This window comes from Corvus moneduloides, chromosome 12, assembly GCF_009650955.1.
Source record: "Corvus moneduloides isolate bCorMon1 chromosome 12, bCorMon1.pri, whole genome shotgun sequence".
In the NCBI taxonomy this organism is placed as follows: domain Eukaryota; kingdom Metazoa; phylum Chordata; class Aves; order Passeriformes; family Corvidae; genus Corvus; species Corvus moneduloides.
In genome coordinates this window covers 2,326,477-2,353,995 of record NC_045487.1, presented here as the reverse complement: position 1 = coordinate 2,353,995, position 27,519 = coordinate 2,326,477, and the positions used below count along the sequence as shown (strand labels likewise).

At 61.2% G+C, this 27,519-nt stretch overlaps 1 protein-coding gene across 4 annotated transcripts in view; it reads right to left on the bottom strand.

Annotated features, from left to right (window-relative positions):
- Positions 1 to 21,978, bottom strand: part of GSE1 (Gse1 coiled-coil protein) — a 101,010-nt gene extending 79,032 nt beyond the window's left edge. For 2 of the 4 annotated variants that reach the window (XM_032121762.1, XM_032121763.1), the window contains exon 1: positions 20,136 to 21,474. In XM_032121762.1, the coding sequence (XP_031977653.1) occupies positions 20,136 to 21,116 (981 nt within the window). In that variant the 5' untranslated portion in view covers positions 21,117 to 21,474. Of the gene's footprint in view, positions 1 to 20,135 lie in introns of all 4 variants that reach the window. The other 2 variants (XM_032121760.1, XM_032121761.1) reach the window with 2 other exon arrangements.
- Positions 21,979 to 27,519: the final 5,541 nt, after the last annotated feature.

The window sequence follows — 27,519 nt, the reverse complement described above, 5'->3', positions numbered from 1 at the left end:
TCGGCCCCGGCCAGGGGAAGGAGTTAATCCCATTATTGGCAGGCTCACAGATGGCGGCTGCACTATTCCCCTGCTTAGCAGATTGAACAGATCAGGCAGGAGGGAGGGAAGGAGGTGGGGGGATCTCCCCCCCCAAACACCCACAGAACAGGGGTGTGAGGGGCTGTGAACACCCCCCTCAGCCCCATAAGAGCCTGAGAGCACCCAGGGGTGCTGCCCCGCTCCCCACTGCACCCTTTGCTAACATAAATCCATCTTCTCTGCCCTGGACAAGGGGTGGCAGACACAGCAGGGGACTCGGGGACACCCCTGCTGTCCCCACGCCAAACCTGCCACCCCCCAGGTTCTCCAGGAGGTCAAGGGCCAGGTCCTGTTTCCCTGGCTCGGGGAGATTTGAGCAGCTGCTCCCAGGGCATCAGCAGCCAGGGCTGGAGCCCAGGATTAGGGAGTGTGGGAAAGGGCTGGCAGGAAGCCAGGGACAGAGAGGCTGGAACGTCCTGAGCAGGGAGGACAACCGAAAAGGGATGGAGGGAGGGAGGGATGAGGGAAGAGCAGGAGCCAACAGCTCCTCACCCCCCGTGACACCAGCGTGGAACCACAAGACTCCACCCGAGCGCCTCCACCCCTGCCACGAGCTTGCCAGGGCTCAGCGACCTCCACCCCACAGCCATTCCCCACCGCAGGAGACCCCGGATAACCCCGGGGCCAGGTCCGGGTGGCTCCCAGCCCAGTCCCAGCGGGCAGGATGAGGCCACCTCCAAAGCAAAGGTGCCCACTTGCCTTTTGGGAAACGGTTGGGAAACACTGCGCCTTTGATTCTGCGGGGTCAACAGCGGTGCCCAGCCTGGCATCCCATAAAATAACCCCCCTGGCCACCCGCATCAGGCCCCCACAGCCCTCTCATCCCCCCCGGAGGGCACCCCAAGCATGGGGAGGGCACACAGTGAGACATCGCCTTGCAGAAGGCTCTGAGTCACCACGCCAGGGGTTGCCAAGGCAATGGGAGAGTGGGAATCCGGGTGGAAAAGGTTGGGGATGCAATCCCACAGGGCTGGGGGCCCCTCCAGCACACCAATGTGCACTGGGAGACGGGTTGGGGGACCATGGCACCCCTCAACTTCCACCCCAGGCAGGGAATTGGGATGTACCCACTCCCTGGCCCCACTGCTCAGCGGGGGTGTCCTCATGCCAGTCCCTACGCTCTCCTTTGGGGTCTCTGAAGGTTTGGGGGTGCAGGAATGTGAGCACTGGAGTGAGCACAGCCCCAGCATCCCAGCACAGCTCAGCTCAGTGGCACGGAGGGAATCCTGGCCAGAGACTGATCCCCAGCAGGAGGGGACAGCCCCAGAGCCCTGGGGACACCAGGAGGTGCCAAGGGAAGCGGGAAAGCCCTGGTGGCACCCTGGCCGCGCTACAGCACAGGATGGAGCCCAAGGCAAGGCCCCAAACCGTGAGGGCTGGCAGGAGGGTGGGCAGGCTGCTCCTCAGCCCTCCGTGCCTCAGTTTCCCCAGCCGTGCCTCAGTTTCCCCTGGCATTCCGGCCTTACGGCTGCAGGCAGGATCACCCCGGGCAGTCCCTGCCCAGCCCCATGGCTCACCCGGCCTGCTGGCAGCACGGTGACAGCTCTGCTTCCAAACCTGCCCTGCCAGCAGCTCTGGCACAGCTCCCAGGGACCCACCCCAGCCCCTGGCACAGGGGAGACGGTGCTTGGTGGCCGCATGGCGAGTGGCCCTCTATATTGCCGCTCCTTGCTCCAGGCACCAGCCAGCTCGGGAACATGTTTGTGCCTCAAGAGCCCGGCCAAAGCCCTGGTAAACCCATTCTGGGGCATCTCCAGCTCCTGCCTCCATCCAGCCCAGCACAGAGCTCCTCATCCTCAAACCTCAGCATCCTCCCTCTGGAAGCTCAGCCCAACCCCGCTGCTCCCACAAATCGGCTGGGTGCCGAGCTGTGGGGATGCTCAGCAGGTTTTTGGGGGGATCCCCCCCCACATTCCCATCCGGCTATTCCCATCCATTTGAGATCTAAGGATCCATCAGCTGGGAGCAGACAGGTTGAGGCTGGGAGCTGCCTCCCGTGGCAGCCCAGACAGGCTCCCAGGGGACTAATACCGGCATGTAAATATTAGATACTTCTGTCTCCTCTGAGGCCAATTACACAAATCATGGCAGCTCCCGCAGGACTCTCCGCTCCTACTTATTGTATCATCATTAACAGCTTATTAGAGAACAGCTGCTCCGAGAGGGGGAAACAAAAAAGAGAAGCCAGCAGGAGAGGCAGGAAGGAGACAGGCACGGAGGAGGATGGGGAAGCGTGACCTCCACCCTGCCCCGGCACTCAGGGACGCCCAGGGACATCATCCCCACGATGGCACCAGCATGCTCAGCCCTCTCTGCAAACCCAGTGGTGGGACCAGTCCAAAAATCATGGTGGGATCTGCTGTGGGGTTCCCTGGAGGTGCTGGGACAGGGGCAGAGGGATGTGCCTTGCCAGTGTTGGCCTGGGAGGTGGCGGGGACAGCAGTGAGGTGGCTGCAGGGCAAGCAGGAGTTGGAGTGAAGTCACCAAAGCAGCCTGGCACCCCTCACCCAGGGGCATTTTGGGGCTAGGAGGTCCTTTCATGCCCAGAGGGAGGATATTCCTCAGCCTTTGGGTGCAGGATGGGAGGATGGAAGTTTTAGGATCAGCTCCCCAGTACAACCCAGCATCCTTGAGGGGGGACACACATTCCCTGCACCAACTCCAGCATCATTAAAGGGTGCAGCTAATTGGGAGCCAGACACTCCCTGCCCTCCTCCCGGTCCCCCACGGGTGACAGCAGCCAGGCTGGGATGGCTGGGGGGTTTTTTGGGGTGCCACATCCCAAGCCCTCCGAGTGCAATTAGGCACCACCAGTCCCAGCCCTGACACCCATTCACGTCCCCTGCGGCCACTGAGGGCAGTGGGGGTGCCCAGCGGGGTGGCCGCGGGCAGGTGGCCGGGGCAGGTGGTCCTGCTGGGAGCCGTGTCCCCGGGAGGATGTCACGACATGCCTGTGGTGCGCTCTAGCGTCAGGCAGCATTAATGCATTGCTGGCAGCAGGCACGAGCTGCACGGCTGGACACAGACACGGCCGTGGGGACGGACACGTGGACACCGATCCGTGTGGGGATGGACACCTGGACACACACACACACACACACGGGGAGGGACACTGGCACAGCCACCAGACCCCTTTGGGCAGGGGACACAGCCACCAGCTGCACCTCACCCCAGCTCGGGTGGCTTTGCTGGGCCGGTGTCCCATACTGGGGGGACTGGGGGGCAGCTGTCCCATGCTGGGGGGGACAAACCACCCCAGGAAGGGGCAGATGCTCTGCGGAGGGGAGGGGGAGTGGGGCTCCCCAGGGCTTTCGGGGCCGGGGAGGCAGCAGCTTCCCGTCTGATTGCTAATTATCCTCGTTATTCCGTGTCAGACACTTTATGAAGCACCGGAGTGATTTGCTCTTTCCCTGTAATTAGGCACGTCGCAATTACCATCTAATTCAAGTTCAAGCTCCGCGTCCTCGCGACCTTCCCGGCCTCGACACGATGTCCCTGCTTGTGTCTCCGGGGCCCCCCTGATGTCACCCCTGCCCCATGTCTGGTTCTCCGGAGAGGAGAGGGGCACAAAGGACAAGGGGAGGACAAGGCACAAAGCCACCCTCCCCCCCAAAATCCCCCCAGCTTAACGTGACACCAAAAGCCCCAAGCCAGCTTTGGGGCCCCCCTCCAGGAGGGTGACAGTCCCCAAAACAATGCTCCTGAGCATCCCTGAGCCGTTAGGGTTCTGGGGTGAGGGCCGAGCCCCAGCACACAGCCAGGCCCTGCCCACACACAGCTCCCAGCCAGCTGCCACCTCGTCCCCTGCAGTGACATTTTAGATTCCAGGGGACTTATTTAACACATCCATGTCACACCCTCGGTTCCCATTCCCACAGAAACAGCAATTAAAAAAAAAAAAACCTACGAGGCTCTTTTTGGGGGAAAAAATGGAATACAAAGAGCAGCAGCCTGGGTGACTGATTGGCAGCTCTTGTGTCTTCCCAGCGTGGCACTGGGATTCCCTTTCCCCACCTGGCTCATGCATTTGCTCCAGGAAGAGCCACATCTCCTCCTGGAGCATCCCAAAAACGCCGCCGGTGCCGCAGCCCTGGGCGCTGTGCCGTGCCAGGCTCCAGTGGCACCAGAGTCCCCACAGAAGGATGCCCCCCTCCTCCTCCTCCACTTCCTCCTCCTCCTCCCAGCAGCTAATTAATCCTTCTGCTCGGGCAGAGCTCATTAGCGCTGGAGCAGCGCGGGGCTGCTCCGGCCGCCCGGCACAGCCGCCCTTCCCAGCGGAGAGCAAGGTCAGTGCCAGGGGCCAGCGGGCACCGGCGCTGCCAGCACCACGCTCGCCCTGGGCTCTGCTGCCCAGCCCCCTTGGTGGCCTTTCCTGCAGGCTGGGGGGGTGTTTTTCCAAGCTTACAGCATAGGAGAGGAAAAATAAAAGGGGAAAAGGAAAAAAAAGAGGGGTGAGGAGGTGGAGAAAAGGCCCTCCCCGAGCGTGAGCGGGAGGGAGCAGCGGCCAAGGAAAGCAGAGGAGTCAGCCAAGTGCCTCTCTCCGTGGCGGCAGGGCGCGAGTGGGCCGCCCTGCAAATGTTTTGAATTTCCAAAACAGAAGGGAGAAGCCAAGAGCTGCCGAGTTCCCCCACACGCCAAGAAGGACAAAGGGCATCCCTGTGTGGTGGAGGGGAGGGCGGGCACCCAGCACCCCCCAGCTCGCCTGCCCCGGATCCCCCGGGATGCGGCACAGGGGTGCTCCCAGCTTGGCTCTGATTATATCCAGGGAGAGGAAATGGGCAGTTCTGGGTGATGGTGGACACTGGGCATGGGGCCAGTCCCCCATGGGGCTGATGGGTGGCTGTGAGTGGGATGTGCACCCACAGGACAGGCCAGAGCAGGGCCTGGGGTGATTTGACACATGGCAAAGCCCCCAGCTCCCTGTCCTGGCACGGCAGGAGCCTCCCAGCTCCCATCCTCCTGGGAACCCACCCGCTTCAGGAGCCAAAAGTGCTGGAAAAGTCCCGAAGCAGGCATGCCGGAGGCTCTCCTTGCTGCAGGAGACGCCGACGCTGATCCAGAAGGAAATCCCAGTGCCCACCCTGGCTGCTGGCAGGGATGGGAGGATGCTGCATGGGTGGTCCAGCCCCTCTGAGTGATCCCGTCCTGCAGGGCGATGCTGTGCCCCAAAAACCAGGGCCTGCCCCATAGGGAAGATGGGAGATGGGGCAGCATCCATGGGAATGCTGGCAGCACAGGCCCCCCGCGCTGGTGGGGGACCCCACACCCCTCCCTCCCCTGCAGATGATAGCCTCACACAGATTATCATCTTAAATTATTAATCCCCAACAAATCCAAACCCCATCTGCCTAATCCTGGCCCCCCAGCACAAACCCCCTCCCGGGGGGATGGGGCGAGTGGGGCCGCCTGGATGCCAGCCCTGCTACCGGGAGGGGTGGGAGAAGCCACGGGGGGAGCCCCCCCAGCCACGCTGGGAGCAGGCAGGGAGACAATATCGGGCCTATGCGGCCCCCTCGCCGCCAGATGTGTGTTAATAAGGCAGCTGCCCCCTAAGCTAATAAGGTCACTCACTGGCTCCAGCAAGACGAGAAAACAAGCAGGGGCTTGGCTGCGGTACAGCCTGACTTGGCACTCGCCGCACGCCGGCTTCCTGAATTCTTGCCGCTTCCAGAACAGCGCAACGGGGTGGAAAAAGCAGAGAGAAACCTCCCTCACACCCCCCCCCCAAAAAGCACCCCCGCAGCCCACCCGCCTCCAGCATCCCCCCTTGGTCCCCGGGTGCTGCCGCCTGTGCCCCGCTGCCCTCACCCCAGCGCTGGGTTTGGTCCTTAGGGAAAACCTCGTGGAAGGGCTGGGAGAGGGGGGGGATTCCTGCAGACTTTCCCAGCACGGGGAGGCCCCCCCCGGCCCCGCTCCCTCCCTCGCCTGCCCCCGATCATGGCGCCTACAACTCCCTTTGTTTTAATATTCTAAAGCGAGCCAGATGCCGGCTTTAATCCCCTCAGCTGGGGAGGATTTGCAAACACATTAGGAGGCAGAGCCGGCCCCTCTGCCCCAGCCCCAGCCCCACGGCGGCACCGCGCCCCATCTGCCGCCTCGGGAAGGGGATCCCGGCCCCTAATTGCCTTCTCATGTCGGGATTAGGAGCTGACAAGGTGTCCGACAACAGGGACACGAGCATCCCCTGCCACTTGTGGCTGGGGCATGCCAGGAGGGCCCTTTGGCTTCCTCTGCAGAGTTTGGGGGTTCGCCCTGGTGAGGCGATGCCAGGGGGATGGGAGCGGCACGGATGGGTCCTGCAGGGTGGTGGATGCCCAGGAGAGGGGCAGAGGTTGGACTGCAGCTCCCCTGGAGACGGGATGATGGATGGTGTGACTGTCCCCATGGTGCCAGACCGGAGCGTGAGCGGCTCTCCCACATCCCTCGTGGACATGGGATATTTTGGGCAAAGCTCTGGGGGTCCTTTCCTGCAGCATGAACAGGAGAAGGGATTTCCATCCCGACCTCCAGCGCCGCCAGCTCCTGCTCTGCCGCTGCCTCCTTCCCCTGGGATTCAGCAAACGAGGCTGAGATTAAACAGGGACCAGCAGCGGGAGCGAGAGGAGTCAGATCCCGCAGGAGCAGCTCCAGGTGTGCGTCCCATTTGTCCGACAGCATCCAGGCCAGCTCCTCTGCATCACAGGCCCGGCTGTCCCAGCACAGACGGACCCTTTCCACAGCCAGCAGGAGGAAGTGGCCTCTCCAAAGTGCGGAGAGGCGGCAGCAGAGCCCCAGGAGCCCGAGGGTGACGGGAATGTTGATGCCAGAGCGATGTCCCAACCCCACAGCACCCCAAACAGGGAAACAGCTGCCACACAAAATGCCCCATAAAACCCCTCCTCACCCAAGGGTCAGCTCACAGCACACCCTCACAGCTTCCCAAATTCTGGGGGTTCCTTCCGGGCCCTCCAATTCAGGCTGGACTTTGTGGGGGACCCCAAACAGCTCACAATCCTACAGGGATCAAGTGCCCCTCCACATCCTCCCCTGCCCATCCCAGTGCTGCCCGTGCCCACAGGAGGTTCCTGCTCCGGCTTCCCCAGGGAAACAGCTCCAGGAACACACACAGAATCTATCCTGAGCTGTCCCAGACCCCATATTCGCACTGCAAAAGCAGCAGGGCTTTTTTTGAGGGTGGTTTTTTTTGGTGTGTTGGTTTTTTTTAGGACCAGGATCTCCTCCACAGCACTTAGCAGCCAGGAGTTCTGAGGGAGCAGAGCTCAGTGCTTCAGAATGACGCCTCATTTGCCAAGAAATAATCCCGAGAAGCGGAAAAAAAAAACCAAAAACCAACACCAACTCAAAAAAACACCCAAAAAACCCAGACTCAGAAGATAATTAACTCCACAAAGCAGCGACCCTGAGTAGCTCAAATCTTCGCTGTAACTCCCCAGCCTCTTCTCCAAGGAGTTATTTCTTCCTGTCTCCAACACAACCGGCACCAGCACTCGGAGGCCTGGGGGTTTTATCGGGCTTGTCTGTGTCCCCCAAACCCTGGTGGCAGATTTGCCGCCGCCCAGGCATGGTGGGGGGTCCAGCCCCACATGAGACCCCACATCTGTGAGCAGGGTTGCAGTGGGGTCACTCCTGATCCCTGTAAACGGCTGGAATTGGGACATTGAGGATGCGGGGCTCCACTCTTGAGAGGATGGAGGGGGGCAAAATGGGTGCTGCTGACCCCAAACACCCACCAGCACCCCCTGGCAGGGAAGGAGCCACTCTTCAGGGTGCTCCCCGCAGACAAACAGCAGGAGAAGGCAGGGCAGACACCCTGGGGGTGCATTTTAGCCCCCCCATTCCCTCTCCCGCCTTCAGGGCTGGCAGAAGGGGATGCTCCACCAGGAGCTGGCTTGAGTGAGCCTGGCAGCGTCACTCCCCTGCCAGCATCACTCCCCGGCCAGCATCACCCCCTGCCCCTCGCCAGGGAGGGGAACAGGAGAGAGCTGAGCTGAGAGAAAGCATCGCAGAGCCAGCCCTTCCCGCTGCTGCTCCCCCCGGCATCCCCCTTCCCCTCCTGACCGCAAAGAGCCAACATCTCCCCGCGCCCCTGCAGCCAGGGGATGGGAATGTGGAAGCAATTGCACTTGGCAAGGCAGCAACAGTGAGTCAAAAACAGTTGTTTGGCTTGTCAGCCACCCAGGCCCTGCAGCATTCTTGTTTTCCTTTGCCTGCCTTAACCCCTTCCAGCCCCACGCGCTCCTCCCAGCAGGACCCACAGCCCCCAGCCCCGCCGTGGAGAGGAGACCGGAGCTGGGGAGAAGCCTCATCCCACAGCCCATAGGCTGTCCTGCTCCCAGAAATGGGAGAACAGGCAATTCCCAGGCAGGAAAACCTGCAGGGAGAACCTGCCCTGGTGCTGGGAGCTGGCACGGGGCACAGGGATATCCTGAGGCCACCAAGGATGGCCGGTGGTCCTGGAGCATCCCACCCACTCTCCGCAGGAGATGCAGAGAGCTCCTTGTCCCTGCCACAGAGAGCAAACCAGACATCCCTTGGCAGGCTGAGGGGACTCAGCCACGCGTGCTGGGGACCCTGTGCCACCCCGGGGTGGTCAGACCCCCCGGGCAGTGCCAGCCTGGTGGCACGGGGTGATTTAAAGCCCCGAGCACAGCAAGCCCCATCCCACTGACAGCAGTTTAGCACATCCCAGGCTGCCTCCCACTGGCTCCTCCAGCCCCTTCCCTGCCGGCCATATGGCAGCGGGGCCAGGAACACGTCCAGAGCCACCACGGGCTGCAGCAGGGGCTCCTCTCCATGCCCAGGTCACCCCTCGCACCCCAAGATGGGCATCCCACACTGCTGGGGGCTCATTCAGGCTGCCACCATTTCAGGGCAGGGCAGGGCAGGGGGACACCAGGATCCACCCACCCCCTCCCCACCATGGAGGGACAGCCATGGGGGGCAGGGTATGGGACAGGGTATCCCTCTGGGCATCCAGCCAGGACCCACACATCTCCATGCCCCCCAAACTGGTCCCAGAGTAGACAGACACGAGGAGAGAACCGTGGGGTGGGGGTTGTCCCTCTCTCCACCGGGGACAACCCCTGCCGCACCCCTCCAGCACACGGGAACCAGGGCGAGGGGACGGCTGGGGAAGAGTTAAACCCTCTGGAGTGCAGGGAAGGGGAGGAAAAAGCGGAGGGCAAGGCTGCGCCCGCCGGGAGAGACAAAGCGAGATGCAGGAGCCAAGAGATGAAGGCGAGGATGCGATAAGAGGGGGAGCGGGGTGTGTGCGCTGGAGCGAGGGAAGGGGAGGAGGAGGAGGAGAGGTGGGTGATGACCAAAGTCATTGAACATTTTTTGGCACGCCTACCCCCGAGTATCCTGGCCGTTGGCCCAGCTCGGAGCTGAACTTAAACAAACTCCTGTTGCAGCCATCTGCTTGATTTTAAAATAAATCAAACAATCTGTTGAGCCGTGGGTGATCAAATTTCCATCTGTGCGGACGCCTGCTCGCCTCCTCGGAGCCTCCGCTTGCCTCTACCAGCCAAACACTCCTGGCAGCATGTGGCCTCCCTAATTCCTCCAGGAAAGGGAGAAACCGGACCTCCCCCTGCACCCCGGCCCCCTCCCAGCCCGTCCCCGCCACCCTCCTAACTCAAACCAAGTGCTATTTTTACAGCCGCCCACCAAACAGAGCCGCATCCCGCATTTAAACGGGAGGAAAACGGGGCTGGAGGGAAGATCCCAGGAGGGATTGAGCTGCTCCGTTGCTGCCCACGCTGGGGGGATTCCTCATCCTGTCTCCATCCATCCCACGGGTCTGAGGGAATGGGAAGGGAAAGGGCAGCAGCTGCCGGCCCCGGCGGTGGTGACTGCGGTGCAGAGGCCACGGACTGGCCAGAAACAGCAGCTGTGAGGCCAGTGCTGTGTGGCCGTCTCCAGGACGGGGGCACCGGGCATACGTCACCTCCAGGTACCCAGCTGGCAGCCACCCTGCCCAGCCACCCCCCCAGGCAGCCTGCTGGCTCTCAAGTGCACCCCAAATCATCTCATCCTGAGGGTTCTCCCCCCTCCTCTGGAAGCAGGGAACCCAGGGGGAGGCAGCACCACTTGCATTTTGTCCCAAGGTCCCCAAAGTGCCAAAAGAGGGGGCATCCCCTCCTCCACTGTCTCTTTGCATCCTGCAAGACCCCTGCTGGCCTGGGGGAACAGCACCCGTGATATCCATGGCCCCAAAGCCCCTCTGAGGGGGTCAGTCTCTTGTCCAAGCCAAGGACAAACCCCTGCTGGCATCATCCAGACTTTGCTGTCCTTCCCCGGAGCCCTTCCTTCCGCTCTGAGCAGAGGGCACCGGGCACAGGGCCAGTGCAGCCAGAACTAGGGCAGCAAGGGCTGGGGAAACACAGCAAAAGGACTAAGAGATGAGCAAAGAGGGAGGAAATCTTTGCAAATGAAGGAGAAAGAGCAGGGATGGATAAAGGATGGAGCCAGGTTCGGGCCCCAGCAGCTCCGATGGGGAAGGTCAGGGTGAGAGCACAGGACACGGATTTGTTCCTCCTCCAGGGCTTCAGTTACTGGGATGACACTTCCTGAGGGTCCCCAGGGTATGGTGGAAGCAGCAGCAAGGAAAAGGAGGTGCCCAGCACCCACCAGAGCCCTGCCAGGAGCCCGAGCCAGCGGCCACGGAACAAACCTCACCCGTGTGGGACACTGCCAAGCCAAGAGCTGTCCTGGCCAGCCCGGGGCCAGCCTGGCCAAGCCACTCACTGCTGGAAAGAACAGGGAGCAGGGAGCAGGGTGGCCCCCACCCTGCTGCAGCCTCAAATGCTTCCCAGTGCCAGCTTTTGGGAGGGGTTGTCCAGCCCCAAGCACACAGCATGCAGCACCCGGGCTCCGGGATGCAGGATCAGCGTGATCAGCACGAGAACAGGGAAAAACCACTGGAATGAGGGATACAGCAGCTTGGGTGATCCCAGTGCCCCAGGGGAACAGCCCCACAGGAAAATCTGCTCCCAGGGATCCACATCCCTGAGCTCAGGCGGTGGCTGAGATGGGGAGGTCCCTCCAAATGCTCCTCACAGAGTCAAACCCAAGCAGAGCCCTGACAGGATGCACAGCAGGGAGCAGGTTACACAGCACAAGCAACAGCGGGAAGGGGAGAGAAAAAAAACAACACCAAACCCCTTTTTGGAAGAGGAAAGGGCTGACAGGACCTGGCTGAGAAGCAGGAGAAAGCCCAGATTTCCCAGTTACTGTGCAGATGTTCTGGACTGAAAACAGAAGACGGCAGGAGCGAATTCATCTCCCCCTCCAGAGACGCCGCAGCCAGAGCATCTGGACTCTGTCTGCAGGCAGCAGAGCTGCTTCCCCCATTCCCGGGGAGCCCCGCACCGGGAACGGCCCGGACACCCCCGGGGTGCCCACCAGGGCCAGCAGTGACAACCCAGCCCTGTCCCCACGCCAGGTTGACCTTGGCACCGCTGCCTCCCAGGAAAACTGAAGGGCCTTGTCCTCGCCGTGTTTTCACTCCAGGATAACTCCTGCTGCCTGCTCCGAGAGCCGGGGGGAGCGACGGGGAGGAGAAAATGCGGCTGGTTTAGCAGTGAGGACAAGGAGGGGAGCAGGAGACTTCCATCCATCCATCCCTATACATACACACACATTTATTCCTGGCCAGCACAATAACCGGAATCATCAGCACCTGATCATCACTCGAAGAAAAGCTTCACAGCCCCTTTCCAGAAACATGCTGGAAGCAGCTGGAAGGTGACGGTGGCAATTTGCTGTGTGCCCCACACCCTCAGCTGTCTGTGGGTCCCTCCCTCCCTCCCGGGTCTGTCTGTCCCGACGCGCCTGCAAAACACTGAGCAAGAGCCCAATGTCCTGGCTGTCACCAAAATGCTCCCGGCTCCAAAGTCCCTCCCTGGTGTCCCCAGGGACAGAGGTGGCTGCTGGTGGCCCCTTGGATCCATCAGCTGACCCACTCCCTGTTTCCAAGGGAGGCAAGGCTGGGGAGGACAATTAAAACCATTTTGGAGGGTCAGCTGGGAGAACTCCCCTGCATGGAGTTGCGGCAGAGCCTGGGCTGTGCCATGGGATGCACATCCCACAGGGATGATGCCCCCACAGCAGGAATCCCCAGTCCCAAAACAGCAGGTGCTGGGGACACGCTGGGTGACAGCACACCAGGACACAGCCTCGAGGGGGTCACAGAGGGGCTGCAAGCCTGGGAGCAGTCCAGGCTCCTGCCCTTTGGCCAGGGAAGGCAGCTGTCCATCCCAAACCAAGGGGGGGTTGCTCCTGGCTGTGGGGTGGCCACCACCCCTCTCACATCAGGGATGTGATGATCACTTCCCTCTCATCCCAGCTGGCTCCCAGCCTTGCTTCAGCTCTAAAGCAGAAGACAAAAATTCACTGGGAGGAGCTGGGAGAGAGCAAAGCAGCCCCTGCAAGCCCTCCTGCCCTCTCCACATCCCTCATGGGAGGTGCCAGGACTTTCCCCATGCATTCCTGGTCAAAACCAGCCCCAAAACCCAGCTGCTCACCCCTGCCAAGACCTGGCTCTCCCAGGGTACCGGGGCAGGTGATGCCGTGGCCAGCTCTGCCGGAAGCCGGCGGGAAGAGGCAGCACCGGGGCAGACGGTGATTTCCTGAGTTTGTGTGCCAGGGGTTATGGAATAACCCTCGGTAAATCCTGCAGCAGGTCCCTGTGCCACCGGGAACGGCCCATCCAGCACCAGTGCTTGGATACAGCCACCAAAACACAGCGTCTTGGAAGTTCTCCAGATGGATGGAGCTCCTACACCTGCACCACGACAGCACAGACACCCCAGCCCCATTTCAGGATGCGATGGGATGCGATGGGATGTGAGGCAGCCCGGGGCAGCCACAGGGCTCGCCCTGCCCTGGTGCAGGTCACGGCACGCTCGGCACAGGCACCTCCCCGGCAGGTTGGAGAGGGAAAGCCGGGAGAGCTGCTTCTCCAAGCATGCCAGCTCCGTGGGTAAACAGATGACTTCAGCCTCCTGAGAGCTCCTAAAGCCCAGCAGCACTCATGCTAATGTGGAAGGGAGGAGGAAAAGAAGGAAACTAAAGAGGGAGAAGCAGCATCATACCCATGCCAGGCCGCCAAGCACACCCAGGTAATGTCCCCCTTCTCCCAGCCCAGCCAAAACTCCCCCTGGAGCCATCCCCTTCATCCCTGCCCTGCTGCCGAAGATCCAGCAGGGAAAAGGAGTCACACAGCAGCCGGAGCAGCTGCACGAGGCTGTTTATCCAGCCATGGCACAGCTCGGCTCGCATGTGCCGGGGAGAGGCCACAGCAGCTGCTCACCCAGCACTGGGAGCAAACCGCGACCTGCCCACAGCAGCCTGGGCTGGCACCGGGGCTCCGGCACCCTCCCCACGACCTAGGGAGGGCAAGCAGGCTGGGATGGCCGGGAGCGATGTCTCTGGCACAGGAGCGGCCCCCAAAGCGCGGCTGGCACGCGTCGCTGCGCGGCACTGAGGAGCCAAGGCACGCTCGAGGCCCCGCTGCCACCCGCCTTGGCCATGGGGGAACCTGGGGCTGTCCCAGCCCTGGGATGGGGCCCGGGGGAATCGTGCCGCTGGAAAGGCTCCCGCCGCCAGCTGCTCCCTGTGGAAGAGAGGCCGGCACGGCTGGGAGGCTGCCGCTGCCAGCCGGGCTCCTGCCCCAGCTCCCAGGGATGCTCCTGCCTCACCACCTGCCTGGATTTGCCCCCAAGGAGGGCAGTGTCCCCCTGAGGCACCAGAGGGATGTTTCCATGCCATCTCTTCCAGGCCAGGACGGCAGCATGTGACACAGGCCTTTTGCTGCGGGGAGGAACATCTGGGCAGATGCTGTCCAGCAGCACAGGACCATCTCCAAGCAAAGGAGCCATCAGGGAGCAAACAGAGCCCTCCTCACCCCAAAAACCAATGTTGGAACAGATCCAGGGCACCTACTGCAGCCAGAGAGATGTAAACAGGCTCCTGGCAAACCAGCTGTGCCCTGTGCCCCAAAACATCGTGGGTCCCCAAACCCTGCTCAGGAGATGGAGACAGCTCCTTGCCACTCAAGGACAGTGACGAGGGTATCAGGACCGGACCCAGCTGGTATCTTGGGGGGTGAAAAGCCAACCCCTGCCATTCCTGATGTGCTTGGAAAACCAGGCACCCACTCTGCTGTGCAGGGAAGTCCCTCCTCGCTGGGAAGCAGCCAAAGAGCATCGCAGGCTGCCCTCTGCGACCGGGCTTCCCGGATGGCTGAGAAAGGCCAAGCGTCTGGACAAAACATCTGTCCGGCCGCAGCAGCCAGAGCCGTCCGGCCGCCCCTTTACCCCATCTCCCGACTTGGCTGCGACTCCAGAGGCTGCTGCGGATGCTCCGGCAGTTGCAAAAGCATTTTCACTGCATGGGGTGAGAGCAGAGCCGGTCCCTCTCCTCAGGGGGCCCACAGGGGGTATTTCGGGGGGTGCAGCACAGTGTCAGACCAGCGTTTTTGGCAGGTGCCTGCTTGAGCTGCCAGTCTTGCAGCGCTGCTGCTTTTGGGAAAGGCAGGGAGAAAGCAAAGAGCAGGGAGGGCAGGGTGAAAAATAAATATATAGCAGCCAGCTGGTGAGCTGTGGAGTCAGCACGAGGTCTGCAGGACACGGCGCTGGCAGCGGCACGGGAGCCCTGGAATTTCGGACAGCTGCTCCAGCAAGGTCAGCCCGGCCACAGCAAAGACCCCTGTGCTGCTCCCCCAGCGTGGCTGAAGGACACACACCCCCGGCTGGAAACCCCAGGAGGACAAGCCACCACGCCAGGGGGTGACTCTGACACGAGGTAAGTGGCGGGTGAGGAGGAGGAGGAGGGACAGCCAGGTGCGAGTTCCCACAGAGCAAAGCACCCCTGGGCTCAGCGGCAGGAAAAAGCACACAGCACATTTTCCCCGTGTTCTTTCTTTGTTTGCCATCTGGGAACACGATCCCGAGGGAGGCCGTGCCCCGAGACATGAAGTCATATCATGATTATATTGCCACCTCCGTGCTGGGACTGAGATCTCATCCGAAAATGCCAGCCCGGGTCAGGGCTGGCTGCAGCAGCTGCTTTGCTGAAAGGCAGCGTAGGCCCCACTAAAAACACCTTCCCATGCTGCAAACTAAACAGGTTTATCTCAATGAAGTTGGCTTAAACTGGCCTGATTTTGCTCTGAAGCTGCTGGAATTCGTGGTGGCAGAAATTGGCACAAGCACAGGTAGAATCACCAAAACCGACCCGAGCTGGAAGCCAAAAGATTGAGACACGTAAGACCAGCTCCGCTCCTTATTTCAAGGGATGAGGAGAAGCCAAACGCAGCCTGTGCCACCCCCCTGGACCCCACACGTGACACCTGGGGACACACAGAGGTGCCACCAGCTTGGCCAAAAAAGCACCACCACCCAAAACACTGCCAGTGGCCAGAAGGTTTTTGATTTCCTTCAAAATCTGTAAAAGATGCGAAGAAGGCAGAGGTGCCTGGGGCTCTTCCTACACAGGTCTCTTAATTCTCATGCTGCAGTGCACCCATATATCCCATAATTTGGCCTGGTGCAATGCAGGAGGAGGGCTCAGGCATCACTCCCTGCCTTCTGGGTTTGCTTTTCTGGCATCCAGGAGCTTTGGCTGCCACTCAGCATCAGTGGGACAATGTTTAGTGGAGAACACAAGAACTCTTTGATTTTTGCCCAAAGCCCTTTTCGAAAGCCAAAAGGAAAGTGCCCACCAACAGCTGTCAGCTCGACGCGGTGATTTGGAAACGCAGCCATGACCTTTGGAGCTCGGAACCTGCAGCAGGGGCCAAATCCCCAGCTGAGCCAACAGCACTGCTGGCAATTAGTAAATACAGTGAACTCAACCCCTGGAGACTGCCTGTGCCCTGTCAGGCACAGCCCCACACAACCAGCCCCAGGTGTGCTCTGAAAAGCGGGAATGGGGCATGGAAAACACCACGTGATTCCCAGAAACCAGCCCAAGGACGAGGCGGGGAGAAGCAGTGGAATCCAGCTGCTCCCAGGAGCAGGATGGCAACACCTCCAGGGCACCACACAGCACCAAAGGAAACTGAACACAGAGCCACAGACTCGTTTAGGTTGGAAAAGCCCTCCAAGATCATCGGGTCCAACCGTTCCCCCAGCATTGCCAAGGCCACCACTGACCATGTCCCCAAGTGCCACACCTACACATCTGTAAAATCCCTCCAGGAATGGTGACTCCCCCACTGCCCGGGGCAGCTATGCCAGGATTTGATGACCCTTTCAGCAGAGAAATTTTCCTTAATATCCACCCTGAGCCTCCCCTGGCCCAGCCTGAGGCCGTTCCCTCTCCTCCTGTCCCTGTTCCCTGGCAGCAGAGCCCGACCCCCCCGGCTGCCCCCTCCTGTCAGGGACTTGTGCAGAGCCACAAGGTCCACCCCTGAGCCTCCTTTGCTCCAGCCTGAGCCCCTTTCCCAGCTCCCTCAGCCGCTCCTGGGGCTCCAGAGCCTTCCCCAGCCCTGCTGCCCCAACACTGAGCCCTGGGGACAGCACTGGTGACCAGCCACCAATGGGATGTGTCTCCATTCACCGCCACTCTCTGGGCCCAGCATCCCAACAGATTTTTACCCGAGGAACCCATCCCAGCCATGAGCAGCCAGTTTCTCCAGGAGAATGCTGTGGGAAACGCTGCCAAAGCATTTCCTAAAGTCCACGTAGACAACGTCCAGAGCCTTCCCTCACCCACGGAGTGGGTCACCTTGTGACAGGACATCAGGGGACAAGGACCTGCCATTCATGAACCCATGTGGGCTGGGCCTGATCACTTGGTTGTCCTGAACAGCTGTGCTTGAGTTATGGTGGGATTTGAGAGCTTTCCAGACACCTGAAAGTATTTCCAAGAAGTTGTATTTAAGGGGGAAAAAAACCCAGAAAACCTCAAGAGGAGTCACCTTTACATAACTGCAGAGAGAGAGTGGAAGGCAAAGATGGGAAGAGCTGAAAGACAGGGGAAGCTTTTCCTGGGGAACACAGGGGGACACTGAGAGTGCCAGGCAGGCTGAGGACAAGCAGCCCTTGAGCTGGGAACGCAGCACTTCACCCCTGGGGAGAGGGCTGGAGGGCTTGGGAGTGACTTCAGAAGGCACAGCCAGGGACACAGGTCACTGTCACCTCTGAGAAGCAACAAAATCTGGGCCTTTTATGGTTTATTCAAAGCCATCGCTCCCTACAGCGGCTGCTCGAGGAACCAGCTCCTCCTGGGGTGGGTGCACATCCCAGTGGGATGCACAGGCAGTTTATCCAGATCAGCAGGAGGAGATATCCCACCCAGATGCCCCAAACTCAGAGCCCTGCACCAGTAAGGGCAAAGATCTGCACAGCTTCCCCTTGCAAGGGGCACAGCTGGAAAGAAAATCCCTTCTCACGGCGCACATCTGGGGACCGAGGGTGACAAACCAAAGGATGCCCATGCCGGGTGCCATTTCCACACCCAGCATTGCCATTTCTTCTCGGAGGGGAGAACCCAAACCCGCCCCACACACGCCAACCACAGCAGGGTTCTGCAGAGCTCACCTCCAGAAGATCCTCCTGCAGCAAGGAGAACCTCAGGCCCCACCACACACTCCACAGAGCATCACTGGTTCCACTGCTCCCCACCACTAAACCAGCAGCAGAGCCACCACCCACCCAAAATATCGCTGGCTCCTCCCAGACCAGCCTCAGATGTGGGGGTCCCTCATCAGCACCTCCATTCTGTTACAGAGAGGGCCTTAACCCCATCCTGCTCTTGCTGCCCTGCTAAAAGAGGGAGATGTGGGCGTGTCTGGTGGCTTTTGGGGCACTGACCTCAAGCTTTGAGCCATTTGTGTCCACAAATACACAGGCAGGACAGCAGCAAGCCACAGCTCTGTGGCCATGGGGTGTGAAAAAGCAAGTGCAGCCCAGAAAGGAAGTTGCAGAGCTGCAAGGAGAACTGGGGAGAGGATTTTAACTGCTCAGGCTCATTCCCTCCGGCCTGGTCCCATTGGAACGGGAATCTGGGTGTCACACAAGAGTGAAAAGCTCATCTGGGGTGACTTACACCAGCAAGCGTGGCTGAACAAGGCTACAGCTAAATTACCCAAGTGCCCTACCCAAGCATTAAGCCGTGTTTTAAATAACCTTGACATCTGTGAGGTCTCAGCCTGCTGGAAAGCATGTGGAGACAGGGAGGGAAAATGCGCCAGGACCTTCTGGCCAGCCAGAGTCCCCACCAGAACACGGCAGAGCCCCGCCACGCTGTCCCCAGGCAGCTCTGCTGTGCCTCCTGCCACTCAGCCCCTTGCACAGCCCCTTAATTTGCTCATTAGCAAACCCGGGAAAAAGAGGAGGAACTCAACAACGTCCCTTCCCCGGGACACACTCTGTGTGCTCCTGGGAGTATGGGATTGGGGCCAGCAGGGACGAGGAGTAGCGTGCTTGAGAAATGGCTGGGATCTGGGGGGGTCACTGAGGAACCCCACGGGAAGCACCCAGAGCACCCATCCATGCTGGAGCAGAACTGCTGTCCGTATTGCCCCCATGAGGTGGCCTGGGGACGCCAAGGGGGCAGAGGCCTGGGAAACCAGCTGGGGACACGCAGATGATCCCCCTCCCATCAGCTGCACCCACCTGGGCTCTGCTGGGGCAGCGCCCCAAAATCACTCCTGGATCAGCACCACTCGCCTGCCTCCTGAGCCCTCCATGGCCACCAGCACCTCGCAGATGCCACCAGACCCGTGACCACGTGGGCATCACAACCCACCCAGCAACCATGAAAATGAACCACCTGCATGCACAAATGACCCGAAGTTATGTCAGGACCATCCAGCTCAGGCTGACAGACGCCAGGGGAAACCCCCCAAAAGCAACGGCTTCCAGAGGATTCCCAGCACCGGTGCCAAGCCAACCTCCGGTGCCATCCTGGCACCCTCCAGGTGAATGCAGCTCCTGTCTGGTGGCTTTCCAAGCAGTGTCCCCCTCCCCCCCCAGTTCAGGAGCCAGCACAGCTGAGTGGGAAATTATATTTGTAAGCAGCCAAGGGTGAGCGACGGGAGAGAAAAGGAGCGCTGTCTTGGAAGGGCTGGTTTACATTTCTAAAGAAAATGCCAGTGCCTCAGAGAGCCACAGGGTTCTGGCTACAGATGGAGCCGAAAGGCCTTGAAAATGACCTCAGGGATTTGGGATGTTGGCATTTGACAGAGCCCAGCCTGGGGCCTGGTTTGCTGATACAGAGCGGTGGCTCTGGAGAGCTCCCACAGGCTGGAAATTTGGGGGTGAAAGCTGTTATTTCCCCATCCCACGAGAAAGACAAGCTTGGGAGGAATAAACTTTTGCTCTGCCATGTGCTTTCAAGTTGATGCCCCCAAAGCAACCTGTGTAGCCCCAGGGGGAGGCACAGAAAGGAACAACTGGGGAAACTGGCAGCAGCTGGGCGATGACACCAGTGACACCCTTCAGGGGGGCCCAGGGGGACGCTGCCTGGGGGCCCTCACTGCAGGACAACCAGAGCAGCACGGGTGCGGGGCACCCAGCCCTGTGGCCACCCATCAGCCCCCCAGCTGTGGGAAGAACTGGGGTTTCTCCAAGGGAAATCCCTTGATTAGGGTGCCTTGTAAAAGTAGGGATAAGTTGGGAAGTTTCCCACAGAGGCCATGAGCTCCTTCCAGCTTCCCAAGGATGCTCCCATGGAGGGCAGGCCAGGCAGCCCTCCCGCCCCTCTGGCATCTCCGAGCACCCTTGATGGCAAGCGGGACGGGACTGGGATTTCCTCTGTCCTGGCTCCTACCTCCCTCGTGCGAAGCTGCCAATAACACAGACACTTCTGGAACGGGACAGATCTTGGCTCTTCCCACCTCCTGGAAGGGTTTTTATCTGTTCTTTCACAGCTTGACAGCTCCAAAATGTCATTGCTAAAGGCACCCCATCCATTAGCATTTGCCCCCAGGAACCAGACCCAAAAGAAGAGCATCCATCTATGTCACTGCTCCAACTCCTCCTGGATTCCAGAGGTGGGAAGTGCTGGGAAAGGAGGGATGGGCTCTGGGCCAACTGCCTTACCTTGGGGAGGAGAGCTGGGGGTGCCACTGCCAGCAGCTCTGGCGGGGTCATGCTCTTGCCAGCCAGGACCACGGCCCCGCACTCGGCACAAGCGCCGATGGTCAGCTGCTTCCCATCGTCCACCAGCAGGCTGTTGGCCACGCGCAGGGTGTAGAGGAAGACGGGAAGCCTGGCCACCTGAACCGCTTTTAATCCAAGGCATCGCTTCTTCTCCTGCCGGCAGAAGAAGCAGACGAAGGTCTCCACTTTGTACTGCCGGGACCAGGCGCTGCTGGGGTGGTGGGAGTTCCTGCCCTCGTGCTGCAGCCACTGTCCCAGCAGGTCGTGGTAGCACAGGATGCAGGTGGCCACCAGCCCGGTGGAGTCAGCCGGTCTGGCCCGCGGGGCGGGTGGGTAGACCGTCAAGAAGGGGAAAAAGGGCTCCTTCTCCCCAAATCGCCCCGGTGGGTTAACGTTGAGCTGGAACTCTTTACCAGCTCCCAACTCGGCCCCGCAGATGTAGCAGACAGAGGTGGGACCAGGCTTGATGACAGCGGGGTGACCGGCGAGGTCACCGGCGGAGAAGACCTGGTGGTACCGCCCCAGGAAGCTCTGTACCGAGGAGATGAGCTCCTCGTTGTGACAGGCCCGGTACATGGCCCACAGGTCCTGCAGCACCCCGAAGCACTTGCGGCAGCTGCTGACCTCCCAGTGCTTGTTCAGCCCCTTGGCGCCGGGCGGGCAGGGCAGCAGGCTGAGGAAGGGGAAGTGCATGGTGCTCTTCGCGTTGCCGTTGGTGATTTTGGCAGCCACCGGCCTCGCCTCCTTGCCGCACTCCTCCCCGCAGAGGTAGCAAGCCTCGGGCACCGGCGGGATGCCCGTCCCGTCCTCCTTCATCCCTCGGCGGCCCTTGGCGGGCATGGCCCCGGCGCTGAGGGGCACCACGTAGAGCCGCTGCAGCACGGGCACGTTGGCCAGCTCGAAGCTCTGCCACTGCTGCATGAGGGAGGCGAAGCAGCAGGGACACACCAGGGTGCTGCCGGTGGGAGACAGCGGCTGGGCGCCCGGCGGGGGGCTGTGCAGCCACAGGAACGGGAAGAAAGGTCCTGGCGAGGTTTTCTCCTGCTTCTGCACGTGGACGCGGTGCTGGGCGCCGGGTGCCAAGGGGCTGCCGCAGATGTAGCAGGCGGTGCCCGGTGCCCAAGCGGGCCGCTCGCTGCCTTCCTCGTCGTCCTCCTCCTCCTCGCTGGTGATGTTGATCTCGCTGTCCGAGGAGCAGCAGGGGGGCCCCCGCTCGCTCCCCGCCGCCGGGGGGGCCCGCGCCGCGCCGCCCGCCCCCTCGGGCTCCGAGAGGGGCTCGGCGTCGGAGAGCTCGGAGAGCTCGGAGCCGGCTGCCGGCCCTTCCTCCTCCTCCTCTTCCTCCTCCTCCTCCTCCTCCTCCTCCGGGTGGCCGGCGGCGCGGCGCGGCGGCGCGGCGGGGTCCCAGCCCGTGGCCCCCCGCCGCAGCCCGGCTCCCCCCGCCGCCGCCGCCGCCGCCGCCGCCTCGCACTGATGGGGCCGCTTGAGCCAGTACATGCGCTTCTCCACCGGCGTGCGGCTGCGCTCGAAGGAGTCCCACTGCTCGCCCAGGAAGCAGCGGCAGACAGCGCAGACCAGGGCGCAGCCCTCCGCCGAGACGGCGCGGGCGCCGGGCGCCGGCTCCTGGTGCTGCAGGAAGGGGAAGAAGGGCCGGTGGTCGCGGGGGGGTCGCACTTGAAGCTTGAGCTCTTTGCCGCGGCTGATGCCGCCGCCGCAGATGAAGCAGCAGAGCGGGGGCGCCGGGGGTTGCGGGGCCCCGGGGCCGCCCCCCCCCGCCGCCGCCGCCGCCTCGCCGGCCGCCAGCGCGGCCATCAGCCGCTGCTTGCGGGAGAGCGGCGCCGCCGCTGCCCCCGGCCCCGCCGCCGCCCCCGGCCCCGCCGCGCTCATCGCCGCCCCCGGCTCATCCCGCGGCTCCGCCGGACACGCAGGCTCGGGGGGCGGGTTTGCGGAGCGCTCCCCCCCCACCCCTCCGCCCGCCTCCTCCCGCCGGGGGAAGGCAGCGAGAAAGGAAAGGGAAAAAAAAAAAAAATTATAATAAAACAACGGCAACAACAACAACAAAAAAAAAGCTCCCAGCGGCAACAAAATATCCACGAACAGCAACAAAAATAAAGCCAGGATAAAAGTTCGGTGCGAAAGTTTGGGTCCCGCCGGCGGCGCGGAGGAAGGGCGGCTGCCGGCCGCCTCCCGGCCCCGGCGCCCCCGGCCCGGCTCCTCCCCGGCCCCCCCGCCGCGACCTGCCCGCCCGGGGGGGCCCGGGGGGAGGAACGAGCCGCTGCCACCCCCCGCCCGCCGCCAGCCCGGCGCGGAGCGCAGCCGAGGGACCCCACGGGGGAGGGACGGGGGGATTTACAAAGCCACCCCCCGAGGGGGTTCGTGACCGGCCCCACGCGGGGATCCCCGCAGCAGCCCCTGCACGCGCTGTCCCCTCCGCGCCCGGCACCAGCGTCCCCCACCCGCCGCCCCCGAAGCACAGCAGGGCGCTTTGTGCGGCTCCCACTCCCCAAAGGCACCGTGTCCTGCTTCACGGTGGCAGGACGGATCCCACCGAAAGCACCGGCCCTTTCCTGCCCTTTCCAGCCATTAACTCGGTGTCCCGACCACCCCCGGTAATTTATTTCCCACTTTAAAAACTACTGCCGCTGTTCCAGTTCGATACCAGATTCTATTTCCCGCTCGGTCCTAAAATGCTGCATCGCTTTGCCACTCACTGGTAAATAGCTGATGTGTTCCCAGCCGGAGCTGGCGGCGTTTCAGCGGCGCATGCAATAATCCCAGTATATCCTTACCTGCCTCGCAGCCTGCGATAAGATTTAATGCTTGGAAAGCACTTTGCTGTCCTTGGACAATAGGCACCGCGGAAGCGCAAACTGTACCCAGGGCCAGCCTCAATTAAACCTGACTGATTAACCACCCGAGCGGCTCGTCAGCATGCCCACCGGCTCGGCACGGCTCTCCCGATTAAATAAATATATTAGGAGCTGGAAGGGGGATTTTTCAAACAGTCATTTTAGGAGGAAGCCTGCTCCCGGCAGTGCTGTGGAGTTGGAGTTCATGGCAAGTCGCTGCAATATCCCAGGTGCTGTCCTTGCAAATCTCCCTGAGCTTGGAGGGGGCAGAATGAAACCCAAAGAGGCAAGGTCAGTGGTTGCATAGGACACGGGGACAGAGGGACAGCAGGATGAATGTCTGAGCCACGTGCCAGCACACCCAGATGATGCACAGAAGCCCCATTGTCCCTTGCTCCTCATCACTCCTCGGGGCGCCCCGTCTGGGTCCCCCTTGGACTGACCAACCCCTCGTGTCACCTCCCACCCGGATTGCGGGTGACGGCGTCCGGTGCTCCCCAGCAACTGGCCCTGAGATCAAACAGATTGTGTGACATCAGCTGGAGCGCAGGCAGGGGCAGGAGGGCTCTTCAGGGACCCGGATCCAGTTTCCACGCAGATGGCTCCAGCAGTAAAGAAGCAGGGGGTGGGAGGCAACACACAAAGCGGGAATACGATACCTTGGGAGAACTGGCTCTACGGGGCTTTTTCAGGGGTTTCCAGAAGACAGCAGGGCCTCGTTATATTTTATTTATTTATAGGGCTGATGTGGTGGCTGCTCTATGCAGTGAGGGCAGTGGGAACGCCGCACGTCGGGGTGGACATGACTCAGATGTTCTTTAAAGACGTACACAGTCTCTTGGTGTCACCCCTTTTCCCGGATGGAAAGGGGCCACTGGGCCGGATGGGATCCCTGACCCCGGGCAGCAGCACCGGATCTGGGAATGCCTCACCCTAGTTGCCCAGCTGGAGCTCCCCCAGGAGCTGTGGCCACCAGCTCAGCCCACCCTTCGAGTGCAGCCGACAGATGCTCTCCCGCCTGCTCCGCAGATGGGCGAGAAAACAACACGCTGCATTCAAAGTCCAGAGCTCAGCAGGGCCAAACTCCCCTCCCCACCCCACCCTGAGACACCAACCCTCCGTGCCCCTCTCTGGAGGCACCGCGAGCCCCCGGCTCCCCCATTCCCCCCGCACCCCACTGGGACGCGGCCTCGGAGCAGCTTCCCGGGCCTTGGCTGAGCCCGGACAGAGCAGCTCATTTATCATCCTGTGCCGCCCCGGCCCTGCGGTTGCTGTTTGCAACAGAGAAGCTGGGAGGGAGAGAAAATTTCTCAAGTCGGCCTCGGCAAGAACTGAAAACATATGCCCTGGCGGCAAACGCGTCCCCTGGGGCGCGCGGGGATCAAGGCGAGCCTAGCGCAGGATTTTCCACCGCGGCTCCTGCCGGCGCACAGCCCTCCTGCCAGAGCTGGCGTTCCACAGCCACCCCAGGGCTGCGGTGGTGACAGCCAGGTCCGCTCCTCCGAGCCAGCACTGTGAGGACAGTGGGAGGCAGGGCAGGAAGGCTCCTTGCTCGCTCTGGATGGCCAACACCCCACTGCACCCACCTTAGAGCTCCTTGCTGGCCCCTTGCTCAAAGACAAGCCCCAGGGACAGATGTCCCTTACAAGGCTGGGGACAGGCCCTGTCCTGCGTCAGGACTCAGCAGCAGCTGTGCAAGGTGCTGTACAAACAGCTGTGCTCGGCCTCGTGGGCCAGGGGGGCTCCCCTGGCTTGTATGGGGCAGGGATTCAGGATGGATGCACGAGCAGCCTGACTAGTGCTGGGTCCATCCCTATCCTCATCTTTGTTCCCATTCTTGTCCCCATCCTCATTTCCATCCCCATTCCTGCCTCCCTTCCTCCATCCACCCCCATTGCCAGCCCCATCCTTATCTTTATTCCCATCACCATCTCCATCCACATCCTTATCCTCACTCCCATCCCCATTCCTGGTTCCATTCCTATGCCCATCCCTATCACCATCCTTATCCCCCTTTCTTCTTCCATTTCTGTCCCATGTCATCCTCACCCTCATTCCCACCCTCATCTGCATCCTCGTCCCCATTTCTATCCCTATCTCCCTCCCCATCCTCATCCTGAGCTCTGTCCCCATCCTCATCCCCATTTCCATCCCATTCCAATCCCCACCTCTGTCCCTATCCCTATCCCTATCCCTATCCCTATCCCTGTCCCAGCCCCTCTGGCCCTTGGGGCCCTGCACAATGGGACCCAGCAGCACCCATTCCATGGCACCCTGAGGAGCAGGCACGTGCTGCAGATCCCACATCCCTGGGACCGGGAGGTTAATATGGAAATTACCAACTGCTTATTCCTTCCAGCTGTTGCAGTGAGTCATCAAGTGCCTTAAAGAGCATTTCAAACAACACAGTGCCTTCGAGACAGCGTGACTGCTGCCCCAGCCACCCCCTCTGGATAATCCTCTGGTGTTTTAAAAGGGAATATTTCTCCAAGGAGGCAATTCCCAGCCGTGCGTGGCCGGGGAAGCAGAACAGCCGCTGCCCCCACGGCGCCTGTCCAGGCTCCCACCTCCGCCCGTGGGCTCCTGGCGTCCTGCCCGAGAGCAAAGCCAGGCAGGGAAGGGCACTGGGAAGGGCAGCCCAGCCCTGTCATCATCCCTGCTCAAAATCCAGCAGGGACATCTAAATGCCACCATGTGCCAGCGTGGGTGACCGTCCCTGCTGCGCCACCTGGGGAAACTGAGGCATGGGGCGGCCAGTCTGAGCTCCACGGTGTCACCTGCCCAGGGTGAAGGTGGCAGGGTGGCTGCCACAGGACGCTGGGACAATGGTCTGGGGTTCAGCGACGTTGAACTCTGCGCTCAACAGCTGTATTTGTCTCTGCAAGCTTTTATTTCCTTTTTTTTTTTTAAAGGCTGATCTCTGCACTTGGTGCTGATTTTTCAGACGGGAGAGATAGGGCTGGTTCACGGAAATAGTCGGGATACATCCCTTATCTGCTGCTTCAACCTTTCTTTGAACTTCTGGACTGACTTCATTGATTTTTTCACCGTTCCTCTCGCTGGAAAAGCCCAGGCAGTTTTTTCTCCTGCTCGCAAACTGTTCTCCTCCCAGTCCTTTGCGTGGCCCTGCAGGTGAGTCAAGGATGCTCCCAGCCAAGATCACAGCTGGTGCGAGCAGGAACATCTGCCTCTGCGCAGCGGGGAGCCTGCAATCAGAAATAATGACCCAAGGAAAGCTGTGCACAGGTGACAGGGAGCTGTGACACCGGTGGAGGTGAAGGGGACACGGCCATCCCACGCTGGAATCACAGCCACCAACTGAGCGAGGATGCGGGGATGCTGCTGGGATGCTGCCCACCAGGCAGGAACCAGGAAGGGGACCCTGAGGAGGACAGGGGGCCACTGAGTGCCACCACAGCCCTGTGGGGACACTCTGAGCCTCTCTGCTCGGCCAGAGAGGCTGTGGCAAAGAAACTGCTGCTCCTGCAACAGCCAGGTGACAAGGGGACACATTCAGCGCCTGGCACGATGGTCACAGCGCCTGGGTCCAACCAGGATCCTCAGGAGCACCCTGTGAGTCCATGAATATCAGTGGAAGATCCAGCACCCTCAGTCCATGCCCCAATTCCCTCCGTGGGTGTCCGGCAGTGCTGACCTCGTGCTGCTCCTCCTGCTCAGCCCCACTGGGACCAGGCCCCGATCCCTCCCATGTCCCTGTGTCCCGTGAGGCAGGAGGGAGCCACGTCCCCTGCAAGGCACAAGGGCCCAGTTGCTGCCTGTGGGGTTTTTTCATAAGGTTTTTTTTTAAGAGGTTTTTTTTTCTTTTCCTTTCCAGGGCGAGCAGCTCCGCAAATGCCAAGTGCTGATGCCAAAGGGCCGTGTCAACAAAGAAGAATGAGTGTGGCTGTTAGAGGCTGCTATTAAAAAAGGGTGGAGAAGAGAGGCAAGGGGGGGGGTGAAAAAGAGAAGAAAAGGTTTGTCACTGCAAATAATAACAGCTTGCAGAGCAGTAAAAATCCAGGAGCAGCAGCTGGACCCCTGCAGTGCCCTTGGGAGCTGGCATCAAGCAGGGACTCTGCACCCCGTGTCTTTGCAGAGCACAAACCCATCCCAGCAACTCGGCATCCCCTGTGGGCAGCACGACGTGTTTTTCCAGCTCCAAGGGTTTTCCAAGGCTGCTGTGCTCCTGCTCGGCCTCCAGGCCCTGCTGCAGGGAGCCGCAGCAGCGCTGTGCATGGCACCGGCTCCCCGGTACGGGGCGGGGTCGGGGTCCTGCCCCGTGAGTGCCAGGAGCTATTTCTAGGCAAGCCCTGGCTGCTGCCGAGTGGGATGGGAGGGAAGGAACCTCTCACATGACTCCGAAGATGCAACGGGAAGACGCAGGCTCTGGTTTCAGCTTTCTATTCCCAGCCCGTTATTCACCAGTCAAAGATGGATCTGCCCCGCAGGGCGGCCACGGGAGCTGGGGCTGGATCCGG